This window comes from Dendrobium catenatum, unplaced genomic scaffold (genome assembly GCF_001605985.2).
Source record: "Dendrobium catenatum unplaced genomic scaffold, ASM160598v2 fragScaff_scaffold_1083, whole genome shotgun sequence".
Classification (NCBI taxonomy): Eukaryota; Viridiplantae; Streptophyta; class Magnoliopsida; order Asparagales; family Orchidaceae; genus Dendrobium; species Dendrobium catenatum.
In genome coordinates, this window is record NW_021319545.1 from 543,054 (window position 1) to 557,250 (window position 14,197).

General features: G+C 36.6%; 1 protein-coding gene across 1 annotated transcript in view; it reads left to right on the forward strand.

The window, feature by feature from the left end:
* Window positions 1-3,729: 3,729 nt before the first annotated feature.
* The window catches only part of LOC110102245 (4-diphosphocytidyl-2-C-methyl-D-erythritol kinase, chloroplastic), a 15,551-nt gene continuing 5,083 nt past the window's right edge, over window positions 3,730-14,197 (forward strand). Inside the window, exons 1-10 of the mRNA XM_020830495.2 lie at window positions 3,730-4,015; window positions 4,118-4,213; window positions 4,306-4,374; window positions 4,605-4,709; window positions 4,912-4,968; window positions 5,081-5,281; window positions 6,311-6,403; window positions 6,477-6,576; window positions 6,694-6,793; window positions 7,759-7,844. Of these exons, the coding sequence (XP_020686154.1) occupies window positions 3,821-4,015; window positions 4,118-4,213; window positions 4,306-4,374; window positions 4,605-4,709; window positions 4,912-4,968; window positions 5,081-5,281; window positions 6,311-6,403; window positions 6,477-6,576; window positions 6,694-6,793; window positions 7,759-7,844 (1,102 nt within the window). The 5' untranslated portion in view covers window positions 3,730-3,820. The remainder of the gene's footprint in view (window positions 4,016-4,117; window positions 4,214-4,305; window positions 4,375-4,604; window positions 4,710-4,911; window positions 4,969-5,080; window positions 5,282-6,310; window positions 6,404-6,476; window positions 6,577-6,693; window positions 6,794-7,758; window positions 7,845-14,197) is intronic.

Here is a 14,197-nt window from a genome sequence, read left to right on the forward strand (position 1 = left end):
CTGATAAAGTGCAATGCAGGAGAATATAAAAGTCATATGCAAAAATATATATTAAAAAACAACTTAAAACATCCTAAAAATGTTAATTTATTTGTTGTTAACATTTGACAAAAAAATTAAGGCAATGTTAAATGAATAGAAAAAGTTTTGTTAAAATTCATTTAATATATATATATATATATATATATATTAATAATAAAAATAGAAAAAATATTTAGTAAATTAATATTATTTTGGTTTAAAAATATTTAGAGAGAGAGAGATATATATATATTTGAATTTTATGCCTCAAATTTCAAGAAATATGCCATCTATTTCATTATTTAAAGAAATATATCTAAAAGTTCCCTAAACCCTAAAACTAAAATATCACCTCTTTTAAACAATTAGATGGAAACCACATGAAGAAGTGATATATAACCCTACATATGTTCATTTTGTGTTGTTGGTGATCATTGAGTGCATGACTTATGATATAAAGTCATAGTGACAATCTCTCCATGCTCATCGTATTAGAGGATTAGTATTATTTTTTAGTTTGCCTCTCAAGGTTAAAAAATGAGTTGCATTTGATTTTTTTTATTTTTATGATCAACACATTCTAGCCTTTCTCGAACTAATTCGAAGCTAACTCTTGATCAAAACTATGCTGGATCCTTTGTGAAGATAATTGATTAAGGTTTGAATATAATTTGAATACAAAGTTAAAATAAGGTTCGAATAAGTTTGAGTAAGGCTAAAATGCATCAAAGTTGATTTGAATATTGCTGAACATGTTTGAAGATGTATAAGGATTTACTCATTTGAGTTGTTTTACTATATATGCAAATATTTGAGCCAATATTATAAGTTCATAGGCATTTCTTTGTTTATGTTACATATAAAGTCAAAGGGTGTTATGAATTAGTTGCTTAGTAAAATTGAGGCTAATGATCTCATTACTCTAGTTGAGGGATCTCTCTTTAGGTCCTTCTTTAACAATCCTAAAATGCAATTCTTTGATGTCTCATTCATGAATTATTATTGAGAATGGTTACTGATGAAGAGAAGGGTGAGAACTTCAATATATTCAATATTAGATGGAAGAACTTGACCTTTAGAATTGAAAAGTTTGTTTTAGTGTTTAGGTTTCCCATATGATGTTGAGTTCAAAAGGATAACAATACACAACGGGCTATTTGAGTTCAACTTCAATGTGGATAAGAATGTCAATAATACATTATCTTAAAAAATAAATTTATGAAGTGTGTTATGAAGATGATTCATGGAAGCCTAGGATGTGCTTTACTATTGAAGGTGTGCTCCTTAACAAAAGTGTAAGGTGTGGCAGTGGAAGATGTAACCCATCTCTTGCCATGTACATGTGTGAATGAAGGCTGAGAAGGGGTTGTGACTCCATTCATAGAGATTGAAAGAGTGTGAGGTGCAATTAGCAAACAACATATTTTAGTCACATAAGAGAAAACGATAATTGATTAGGAATTTCATAAATTCATCGGGGAAGAGACACAAGCCCACCGATCCATACATCATTAATCAACTCCACTCCATCGATCGGGAGAAGTTGTCTAATTTTAAGGCTTATATATTAGGTTAGGTTGATGATTATGAGGAATTAGAAGTGGGAAGTAAAAATGCAGAGTAGTTTAAGTAGTTGAATGCTCTATCAGTATGATTAGATAGTAAGATAACAAATATTTTGCTTTCTTAAACATGTGAGAAATTAATTTAATATATTAAATTTATTTTTTGGTAACATATTTATTTTTTATATTTCCTAATAAGGAAGCAAATATGGAGCTATCCAAAAGATCTATGAATTATACATAATTTTATTGAATGAAATATTTGATCATCAACATAGAATAACAATTGTGATGTACAATTAGACAAAGAAGAAGCAGTCATTCAAGTGGTATGAAGATAGTATCTTAGAAGTGAGCTAGGATGAGCTATTGATGACATGATATATTGTATAAGTCATATATTTTCTAATGAACTGGAATAAAATTCATTAGGTGGTACGTGAAATCCCAATATCTACAAAAACCTTAAAGTTATATAATTGTGACCCTTTTTACACAACGTCTTAGAACTTACTTGCAATAATAAATTCGTTCTACAAGTGTTTTGCTTGGGTTGCTTGAGCATTCAATGTTATTTGACAATAAATCCACATAAAGGTTTTCAAGACTGTCATAAGGTAAATCATTAGATAATTTAAGTAAAAGTAATCATAATTCAAATAGATTTTACATATATTAATTGATGAATCTCTTACACCTTATTTATAAAGGCATCTATGAAGTGTATGTAACACAACACATAATATGTTTGATTTCATAGAAGAATAAGTTAGAAGTAAAATATGATCACATATAATTCTTCATGGAACTTTTAAGTATATATATTATTTCATAGAAATATTGATTCATAAATCCCTTTTGAACATTACATTACCATTGTATTTATTGTCTACTTCATTTCTATTTTTATTAATTATACGGATCATATGCATTAAATTTTCATTAAATTAATAGATGTTGTAAAATGGATGATACGGAAATTATAGATTAATTTATAATTTAGTTATAGATTTAAAAAAAAATTAGTGAAGATGGAGAGAGAAAATTAGTCTCACCCATCATGGAGAGAGAGAGAGAGAGAGAGAGAGAGAGAGAGAGAGAGAGAGAGAGAGAGAGAGAAGGAGAGGTGGGCTAGTGGAGGAGGTTGCCATCTATAATAATAAAATGGCAAAGAGAGAGAGAGAAGAGAGAAGATAGGTAGCAGAGAGATGGAAAGAGACGATGACAGCCAAGGAGCACCCTATAAAGTTTTTTTTTTAGGGGGAGCACGTGCCTTCCTAGGCCCCCCTCTAAATCCGCCCATGAATACATTTACTCTCTTAATCAGGTAATCGAAAGGTTGATGTTTTATGTGACCAAATAATCTAAGATGACTCTCTCTAATCTTATTTACCACTTGAGCTACTCCAACCTTTTCAGGCATATACTCATTTCACATTCTGTCCCCAAGATTGAAACCATTAATTCACGTGGGCACCCTCATCTTTGCAACGCTTAATTTTATGCTTCTCTTCTATTGACCAACATTGATGAATTTACAAATCAATTTATAATTTATAAAATTACTATGTTATAGAAGCTATGAAATGAAGCATTAGACATATTTATCTAATTTCAAGCATTATAAGGCATATAAATTAAAAGGGTTTTACATACACAACATTGAATTCTTATGTATTTAAATATCTCATATATATATATAATATTTCTATTTTTTATATACTAATCTATTATGAATTGATCCATATTTAGTTAGAATTCTTTGTACTTTCTTTAATTTTTTTTATATGATTTATATTGTCATTAGTATAGTCATTGTTGTCTACAAATAAAACAATAGCTTGTAATAAATGGTAGGCCAAGCAATAAAGAATTCTCCGATTTCACTTCTCTCCCTTGCCCTTTTCCCATCCCTCTCTTTCCCAAGAAGCTAAGAAGGAAGAGCTTCTTCTTCATTCAAGATCCTAACATAATCTTAATAATATCAAAATATATGAATGAAAATATGTATTTTACTTTAAATAAGTTAATTCTAATTTTTTTTAAATATTATTTAAAGATTAAGATGTTATATAAATAAATATAAATATTTAAGTGATCAATATATATAAATATATAGAAATTTATTGATATTGATACAAAAAATTGTTTGGCAGGATGCCAAATTGGTTTACCAAATAGCATGGAACCCTTACAGGAGCTCAAATTCTTCTCAGCTTTCTTACAGCTGTCAAATGGCTTCTGTGTCCAACCACCTCATTTCATCCTTCTCATACCCGAGAGGAGCAGCTTCACTTGCACGAAGAGGGGATTCCCCATCGATTTTCCGACGAGGACATTACTCTTTCAAATCTAGTTCTGATGTCAACGGGAACAAATTTGGTAGAATACTCGCTTGTGCGGCACAAACTGGGAGGAGGCAAGTGGAGGTACACATTTCTCGTTCAATTCCTCTCATTGAACTTTATCTTGGTGGATGCTCTTTCGGTTTGGTTTGATTCAGTTCTGTTTTTGGCGGGGGTGGACTTTAGATTGTTTATGATCCGGAGGAGAGGTTTAATAGGCTGGCAGATGAAGTGGATAAGAACACTAAGCTTTCTAGGTTGACTTTATTCTCGCCCTGTAAGGTAATTACGATTAAAAATGTGAAATTTTTGTCTCCGTCAATACAATTTGAGGTTTTTGTTTTGTGATGATTGTGACGGATTTTATTGTGCAGATCAATGTTTTCTTGAGGATAACTGGAAAGAGGGAAGATGGATTTCATGATTTGGCCTCTTTGTTCCATGTAATTATCTTTCTTAACCTAGAAATGGATTTCCTGCATTATTATAACTAGTTGTTAGAAAGTTAATGGTGCACATTGACCATTTTTCGAGTACTTTTATGCTGTTTATCATGCAGCTTTCTTTTGTAAATTGTTTGTTTTTTGCTGAATTCATAACTCATAATGTAGAATTTGAATAGTTTGACAATATTTTAACGCTGGGTTACCATGTTCCTTGTTTAAGATACCAGGTAATTAGTTTGGGAGATACGATTAAATTCTCCTTGTCACCATCAAAGACAAAGGATCGCCTGTCAACTAATGTGCCAGGAGTTCCAGTTGATGATAGAAATTTGGTGAGGCACATCTCTTCTTTCTCTTTTTTCCTACTTTACTTTTCTTTTTCACTTCTATTCATAAGAGTTAGAATTGTCAGTCTTACTGGAATAACTGCACATTCGTTATGTGTTTTAATTTTGCTTTCAGCTACCTCACAAATGGTTATTACTTCCATTTAGAATTCATACAAATGATTATCTTTTGCCATTGCTTTTGCAGATAATCAAAGCTCTCAATCTCTACAGGAAGAAAACTGGGACAAATAATTTCTTTTGGGTATTGTCATCGAATAACTAGTTTCCAGTGGATTTGCTTGAGTGGAAATTATCTTTTTCATTACTTTTCTTTATACTGGCTGTATTTGTTTTATCGCTTATAATTCAAATAGATTCATCTTGACAAAAAAGTTCCTACTGGTGCTGGGCTTGGTGGTGGAAGTAGTAATGCAGCAACTGCTTTGTGGGCTGCCAACCAGTTTAGTGGTTTTCTTGTTACTGAAAAAGAGCTTCAGGAATGGTCAGGTGAAATTGGTTCAGATATTCCATTTTTTTTCTCGAATGGGGCTGCATATTGTACCGGGAGGGGTGAGGTATGTTAAGGTTTTACTCTTTGGTTGTTATATTTGTCAATATTCAATTTGATGCATATATGTTAATTTAAAACTGCTTTGATATTTTTCCTTCATTCATTTCAATGGTTAATTCCTAGCCCGTGTAAATTATTGGCTACTAGCTATTACCCCTTTTTGTTATAACATGTAAGGGGCCTTGTTTACATTACCAAATTCAGCACTAATCATAAAGCTCTGTATCTAGACCTATCAGAAATGTTTCTGTTTCCATTCTTATCCTAACTATATTAATTATGACAGTCATGAACAACCAATATTAATGTTAAATACCAACCAACAGCGCCTGTAAACGCCTGGCAAAATAACATCACTTTGTGAAACCTTTTAGGAAGGTGCACAATTTTTATTAGATGCATATTCATGTTTATTTTCAAATCATAAGCCTGGTAGTTTCCTGTGTAACAGTATTACAATATTAGAATTAAAAATGTTAAGTGAAGATGATGCATGCAAACATTAAAAGGTAGCAAAAATATTTTTTTTTTCTGAAAATTAATAATGTTGAGTGAAGATTGATGCGTGCAAACATTGGAAGGAAGCAAGGAAAACAAATGCATAGAAATATGTTTAGTCATGAAAAAATGGAAAAGAAAATGCCTGTAGTAATTTATTGAAATTCTTTCTTAGTCATTTAGTGTAATAGTCTTTATTTTGATCCATATAAATAAATTTTTTAGGAGTCATTTTAAGCCAAAATTAAAAACTGCCTTTGCCATAGCATTTATATTATAGTTTTTTGAAGCTCTGGTTGATTAAGTAAAAAGATAAAATAGATAATTATTTCAAATTTGATTATGAGGCGGTAAATTTAGTACTTTAAGGTTGCATGAATTTCCACGGATAATTATTTCATTTCATAGCTTTCATGAGTACACTCCTAACTTTGTCTAATGTCTGTGGAATCTCAAGCGTACAACTGTTTTATTTTTTTATTTTTCGTGAGAAAAATAAATGATATGCTGCTTAACTATTGATCATTTTTCTCAGGTTGTCCAAGATCTTCCGCATGCATTACCTACGGACTTGCCAATGGTTCTTATAAAGCCCCAAGAAGCATGCCCAACTGCCGAAGTGTACAAGGCATCAAAAACCTCTGGATTTTTAAGCTACTCTCTGAAACATAAGCAGTTACTGACATAAAACTTTCATGCAGCGACTTCATCTTGGTAAAACTAGTTCAGTTGACCCATTGACGTTGCTCGAAAAATGTGTTCAAAGTGGAATATCTCAAGATGTCTGCATAAATGATCTAGGTATTCAGGGTCCAATGAAAAATAATCCACAATCTTACTATTTTTCCACTTTATGTTGACACTCTTGCTTAAATAATCTTTTATTTATCATTTCTTTTTCATTTTCACTTCTACCAGAGGCCCCTGCATTTGATGTTTTGCCGTCTTTGAAGAAGTTGAAGCAACGCGTGCTAGCTGCAGGGCGTGGACAGTACAGCGCTGTTTTCATGTCTGGAAGGTAAAAAAATAACCTTACACAAATTCCATTTATTAATATCATATAGAAGAATTTGATGTATATCCATGTTTTACCGGTTGACTCCCTATTGTCTTGACTCTACTGTCCTTGGATGAATCAATAACTACTTGTGATAGAGAAATGTGTTAGACCGATCCATTGGACCGGTCCAGCCAGTCCGATGGGACCGACATCCACGAATAGAGGCGGAAATGTCCACCTCCTGTACGCGCCGAGCACACGCCTAGCCTGCGTGAGCCGTTTAGGAAGGATTTTTGAGGGAGTTAGGAGGAAAATTTGAATGTAATGACTCTTTTGGGATTTCCTTTTGATTTGTATGCATTAAATAGTTAGTTTTCCTAGGGTTATGACATCTTGAATTTGGCTGCAATTTGTGATCTCTTATGGTTTCTTTGGGCTCTAGCGGCGTTTAGAGATTGGGAGAGACCGATCCTCCTCTCAAATAGAGGATCAATTGTATTTTGGTATTTTCTGTTTCCCTCTCACCAAATAATGCAAATTATTTACTATTTTCGTGATTTTGTGGAGAAATCTCGTTGTTTTTCGAAGAATGATAGAAAATAGTTGAGATCTACAAATGTGTCCTATCAAAATGTTACTGTCCAAATCCTCATAGACCGCCAAAAAAAAAAAAAAATCAATGACTGTTAAATACATTCCATGCCTTCTTTAGGAAATACCATGTCTTTTTAGCATTTTCCTATGAACGCACTTCTAGAGTCTTATCAATATACTTCACAGCCATTATTACTAAAAATAGGTCTATGTAGCATCTTTTTCTAAATGATATGTACACTTCCTTTAATTGTGATCAATGACATTGTAAGAAAGTGAATATCTGTATTTAATTTTTTTCTTCATTATATTTATTTGTATCTATCTTTGTCATGTTGCCTTCTTTGTAAATTCATCATGGGCTTATGATCTGCTAATATTTCAAGCAGCGGAAGCACCATCGTAGGAATTGGTTCGCCAGACCCACCTCAATTTGTTTATGATGAGGATGAATACAATGATATTTTCATATCAGGTATCGCTTTGTCAATCTGATTGATTCCAATATTGGCTAAATTTTGTTTATTTTTTGTCTTAGTTTTGAAAGAAGTTACAATTTTTGTGCTGGGTTAAACAGGGTAACTTAAATGGAATATTAGGGCTGTAATAGAGCCGAGCTGAGCCGATCACATCATAGATTGGATTTGGCTTAGTCATACTGAAGTTGTTTCTTTGGGCTACAGTTTGATCCAAGCTTTCCCATATTTTTGTACTTGACTTGTTTAGATTTTTCTATAGTCAAAGCTTTCCCATATGAGTCACAACGTTGGTGTACCATCATTGATGCAAGTGACCAGGCGATTGGGGAGGCTTCAAGCGTCGAAACTCAAAGGCATGGAAAAAAAATATGATATTATGAAAATAAAAGATGGGAATTGGAAATATGCACTAGGCTAATAAATAAAAATATAATATATTACCATTTAACAGGTAATCAAATTTTAATAATTGACCTAGCATTTGAATGGGTGATAGGATGCTTTCACTTGCTTTGGTGGCAATCTAAGGATTTGAGAAACACTCTTTGGTGGTTGGAATAATTTCATTGGAGGTAGTGGGCAAAAGAGACCTACAATGCTCTATGATGGTGAGACCTGCAATGCTTTATGGTGCAGAATGTTGACATAATATTAAGTTAAGTGTTGTAGAGATGAGGATGCTCAGGTGGATGAGTGGCTTTACTCTTAGAGACACGATACGAAATGACTAAATATATGAAAAGGTAGGGGTAGCTCCTATGGAAGAGAAGATTAGAGAGAGTCGCCTTAAATGGTTTGGTCACATAAAATGACAGCATTCTGATGATCCGATTAGGAAAGTAGATGTATTAGATTTGGCTTATGTTAAGAAAGGTAAAGGTAAACCTAAAATGACATTTCTTTATTAGATTTAAATGAGAATTTGACTTTTAATAGGAAAAAATGATTCATGTAGCCGATCCCACAGTGGGATAAAGGCTTCTTGTTGTTGTTGTAGTGGTCAAAAGAAAGGGGTCAGCCAAAGAGTTTGGTCATCGTCAACCCTATAACTCTACTTAGGGAGTAGGATCTATGGTTTCTTATGGTGGAGGATCTAATGCATGTTAGATATGATTTGGAGAAGTTGGTGCCATTCCAAATGGTTTGGAGGCCAAAGTATGGGAAAAAGACAATACTATGTTAAGGTAACCTAGGCTGGACACTATTTAGTGGAAAGGCTTAATGGTGTATGGAAGGGTGTAATGACTTTGGGATGCTAGGGTAATGCGCTGAGATCATATTTGGAGCATATAACGGAGATCCAAGTTGTTTGAAGAGTGTTTTAGGATGTAGGATTAAAACTAGGTCAATAGTATCCTAGTTGAGGCCGATGGTTTAAAGGGTGGCTTAGAAATTTTTTATGCCTGTAGGGTTTGATTAAAAGAGTTTGGAAAAGACACAGCTGAAGCAAAATGAGAGTAATAGAGCAAATCTTCAATGCTTGATAGTACTGTTTACATGGTATATAAAGAGCTGAGAGGAGACAATTTGTTACAGAGAACAGTGCTTTAACAGATAGTACAATGATGTAAGTAAGTGGAGAAATGCTCTGTGAGCTTCTACGGTCCAGACACAACAGGAGGTGAATAACCGAATGCCTGTAGCTGGTAGTGGAGCTTGTATGACTTAACACCGCCCCGCAAACGAAGCATCCAGGCACTGGATGGTGAGTTTAGTGCGAAGTTCAGCAAATCGTTTCGGAGGGAGAGCTTTGGTCATAAGATCTGCTAGTTGATATTGAGAAGAGATGTGATGAACCATAATTTCTTTGGCACTGATCCGGTCCCTGATAAAATGGTAGTCTATTTCAATGTGTTTGGTGCGAGCATGGAATACGGGGTTGTTTGCGAGGGCCATGGCTGAAATGTTGTCACAATGTAGAGGTGTTGTTGTATGTTGAGGAGTAGTGAAGTCTGCTAGAAGACGACGCAACCAGACAATATCCGTAGCGGCTGCGGCGAGAGCCCGGTACTCTGCTTCCGTGGAAGATTTGGCAACAATAGGTTGTTTTTTGACACTCCAAGAAATGAGTGTATTACCGAGATATGAGCAATGACCAGAGGTGGACCGTCGGTTAGATGGATCTGAGGCCCAATCGGCGTCCGAGTAGGAGCGGAGAGTGAGATCGCCATTGGTGATAGGTAGTCCAAAGTCGAGGGTTCCCTTGATATAGCGGAGGAGACGTTTCAGTTTTTGAAAGTGAAGATTGAGTGGTTGGTGCATAACCTGAGAGAGTAGATTGGTGGCGAAAGCTATGTCTGGTCTGGTTATAGTGAGGTGCTGGAGAGAGCCGAGAATTGCTCGGTAGAGCTTGGGTTCGGAGAAGGGTAGTGAGCTATCAGTGGATGATTTTGTGTGAACAAAGATAGGGGTGAGAGCTGGTTTGCACGTTTCCATACCAGCCGCTTGGAGTATTGAGGTAGCATACCTGGTTTGGTTAAGGAAATATGAATGATGTGTCTTTGTGACTTGAATGCCTAAGAAAAGGGAAACCGGACCAAGATTTTTGAGGTGAAATTGTTGCTTAAGGTTTGAGAGAAGGGAGGATATATGAGTGGGATTATTTCCGGTGATTAGAATGTCATCGACATAAAGAACGAGAAATGTTTGTGTGCTTTGTGTTCGATAGAGAAAGAGAGATGGGTCGGATTGACTTATGGTGAATTGTTGGGTGATGAGAAATGAAGAGAAGGTTTGGAACCATTGACGTGGAGCTTGACGTAAGCCATATATGGCTTTGTGTAGTTTGCAAACGTGATTGGGTTGAGAATCAGTGAAACCGGGGGTTTGTTTCATGAATATGGTTTCTTGAAGGGATCCATGTATAAAGGCATTGGGGATGTCACATTGTGTAATGGACCAGTTATGATGAAGTGCAATGGTTATTAATATTCTGATGGTTGGCATTTTTGCCACGGGACTGAAGGTTTCGTGGAAGTTAATGCCAAATTGTTGAGAGTATCCTTGAGCTCCAAGCCTGGCTTTGTATCGATCGATGGTGCTATCGGGTTTGAGTTTTATACGGTATGTCCATTTACAACTGATAATAGGTTGATTTGGTGGTGGTGAAATGAGTTCCCATGTTCCTTGATTTTGTAGAGCATGAAATTCTGTGGACATAGCTGCTCTCCAGTTGGGATGTTTATTGGCTTGAGTGAAGGTGGAGGGAGTTATAGAGTTTGTTTGGGTAGCCGTGAGAGTGAATATCTGTTTTGGTTTCAAGTTGCCGGTCTTGAATCTAGTGAGCATGGGGTGTTGAATTGGGGTGAGAAGTGATTCTGATGGTGGTATTGGGGACGGGTTAGTGTGATGTGTGGAATTGTTTGAGGAGGAGATGGTTGGTCAAGAGGAGGAGGGAAGTATATGTGCTGGGTTATGGTTTGCTGAGTTGTTGTGAGGAGTTTGAGTTGAGATAGATGTGGGGGTTAGGAGCAGAGGGGAGATGGATGTATTGGTAGTGGTGGTATGGTGGATGGGTGAGGTATTGGCATAGGGAAATTGATCCTCATAGAAGGTGACATGTCGGGAGGATGATTTTTTTGGGTAGATGGGTCATAGCAGCGATAGCCGTTGGAGGTATTAGAATATCCGATGAATGTGCAGGGAGCTAAGCGTGGGGAGAATTTGTTTTTGGTTAGGGGTTTGAGCCAGGGGAAACAAAGGCAACTGAATACTTTGAGGTGAGTGTAGTTCGGCTGTTTATTTGTTAATAAGTGATATGGGGATGTTAGAGAGGTATTTTTAGATGGAAGACGATTAATTAGGAAAATGGACGGAGGAGAGCATCGGTCCAGAAGTTTAGAGGGAGGCTAGCTTCATGTAGAAGAGCTCGGGTTGTCTTCAGAATATGACGATGTTTACGTTCGGAGACGCCGTTTTGTTCTGGAGTGTAGGGGAATGTTAGCTGGTGGATAATACCTTTGGAGGCTAAAAGAGTTTTGAATGGTGTGGATGTGTATTCTCCACCATTGTCGGATCTGAAATATTTGATGTTTGTATTGAATTGAGTTTTTATCATGGTTAGAAAGTGAACGAATTTATGATACGTTTCTGATTTTGATTGCATAAGATAGAGCCAAGAGAATTTAGAGTAATCAACAATAAAGATGACATAGTACTTGAAACCGTTTGGAGATAAAATGGGTGAAGGTCCCCATACATCACTATGTATTAATGTAAGTGGTGTAGTTACAGATTTCTTGTGAAATTTAAATGGTAGTTTGTGGCTCTTTGCCACATTACAAGAGACATAGCATAATGTAGTAGGTGTAGTGTTTAAACTAAGTGACTGCAGTAGTTACAAAATTGTGTGGATGACCTAAACGAGAGTGCCATAGTTTGCTAGAGGTGGTACGAGCGTTGAGAGCGACGGTGGTGTTTGCGGAGAGCTTTTGTGGAACGGTGATTGGGTAGAGACCATGAGAGCTCGGTCCATTGAGGAGCACTTCATGGGTTTTCAAGTCCTTGATGTGGTAGCCATAAGGATCAAACAAAGCAGAGCATTGGTTATCTTTGGTGAGTTGATGTATGGATAGTAGATTATGAGAGATATGAGGAACATGAAGAATGTGTTTGAGGTGGAGCTTACGATGGGGTACGGGTGTTGGAAGGAGTCCGTCTCCTGTGCTATATATCAGAAGGGTCGACCCGTCACCAATGGATACCATGTCAGAGCCGGCGTAAGGTTTCTGTTGCTTGAGCTGAGCCGCGTCTGCAGTAATGTGGGTGGTAGCACCCGAATCCAGGTACCAATCTGGAGATGCCGGAGAGGTGTTGGTGTATAATGCTTTGGCCGGTGATACAGTTGGTGGTTTGTAGGTGAGATTTGATCTGTGCCAGCAATGCAGGGCGGAATGCCCAGATTTTCCACAAATTTGACAGAAAATACATTGATACGGTGTTGATTTTCCTCTTCCACGACTGATAGGCGAAGTGGAACGATTCGACTGCGGAGTGGAGCGATTCGACTGCGGAGTGTCACTGGAGCTCCTACCGCGGCTGCGAGAGAAAGAGCTGCGTCCTCTGGTTGCTGTGAATGCCATCGTCTACGTATCTGCCGGAGTGAACTTGAGGTGTTCTGTCATCAAATTGATTTCTTCACTACATAGTAGTGAATAAAGCTCATCTAGATTAATAGGATCAGATCTGGTTCGTATAGCAGTTTTAAAGGACTGGTAGGATGGAGATAATCCATTGAGTATGTAGAAGATGATGTCTTCTTGATCGATAACAGATCCTGCGGCGGAGATGTTGTCTACGATCGTTTTGATGTGGTTTAGATACTGAGACATGGAGAGATCTTTCATGGAAACATTATGCAACTCATTTTTGAGTTGAATAACACAGCTGCGGTTAGAGGGCTGGAGTCGTTTCTCAAGAGTGAGCCAAATCTCGTGACAGGTTGAGAGATTGAGGATGTATGGTAGTATTGGAGCGGTGATAGTGGAGCATAAAGCAAAGGACAGGTTTTGGTCTAGAAATGACCAGGAGGCGTAGAGGGGGTTCAGAATAATGCCTGAGGTGGTGGAGGGGATGTATTCCGGTGGGCATTTGATAGTGCCGGTGAGATGTCCATCAAAGTGATTGGCGGAAAAAATTTTGAGGGTTTGAAGTCGCCAGATAGGGTAGTTGTCGGAGCTGAGATGAATATGAACTATGTTCTTGAGGTTAGAGATGAGAAACTTCAGGGCAGATGGAATGGTGGTTTCTATGGTTACCAGAATCTGATGAGAAGAGCTGGCCTGAGCTGTCACGACCCAACCCGACCGGGACAAATCCCGCTCGCATCTGGCCGCGACACAACTGTTGAAAATTCAGGATCTAGCTTTGGAATTTGCTTCAGAACTTTCTTCCAAATGATAAATAGATAGAAAAATACATAGCTACTATAAACATCCAAATACATAATAGTTCATCTATTTTTTTTTCTTTCATCAAAACAATCATCTACAATACAATCCATGCTTCAGACAAAAATAACCAGTGCTTTGAAAACCGGACCGGACCGGCCGGTTCGACCGGTTCAACCGTGAACCGGTCACAAGGCCGGTCCGGTTCAGCCCTATAACCGCTTCTGCAAAGAACCGGACTGAACCGGCCAGAACCGCCGGTTCAACCGGCAAACCGGTCCGGTTATTTTTGAACTGTCCGGTTCAAATCTCACAAATTCTAAGTATTTTTTTAAATAAATAAATTAATATATATTAAAAACATTTAATTAAAGTTAAATACATTTATATATAATAAGTATTTTTTGTCCTCAAAGCATCATGAAACATCTTCACATGACCTCCCCATGTGCTCTCTTTGT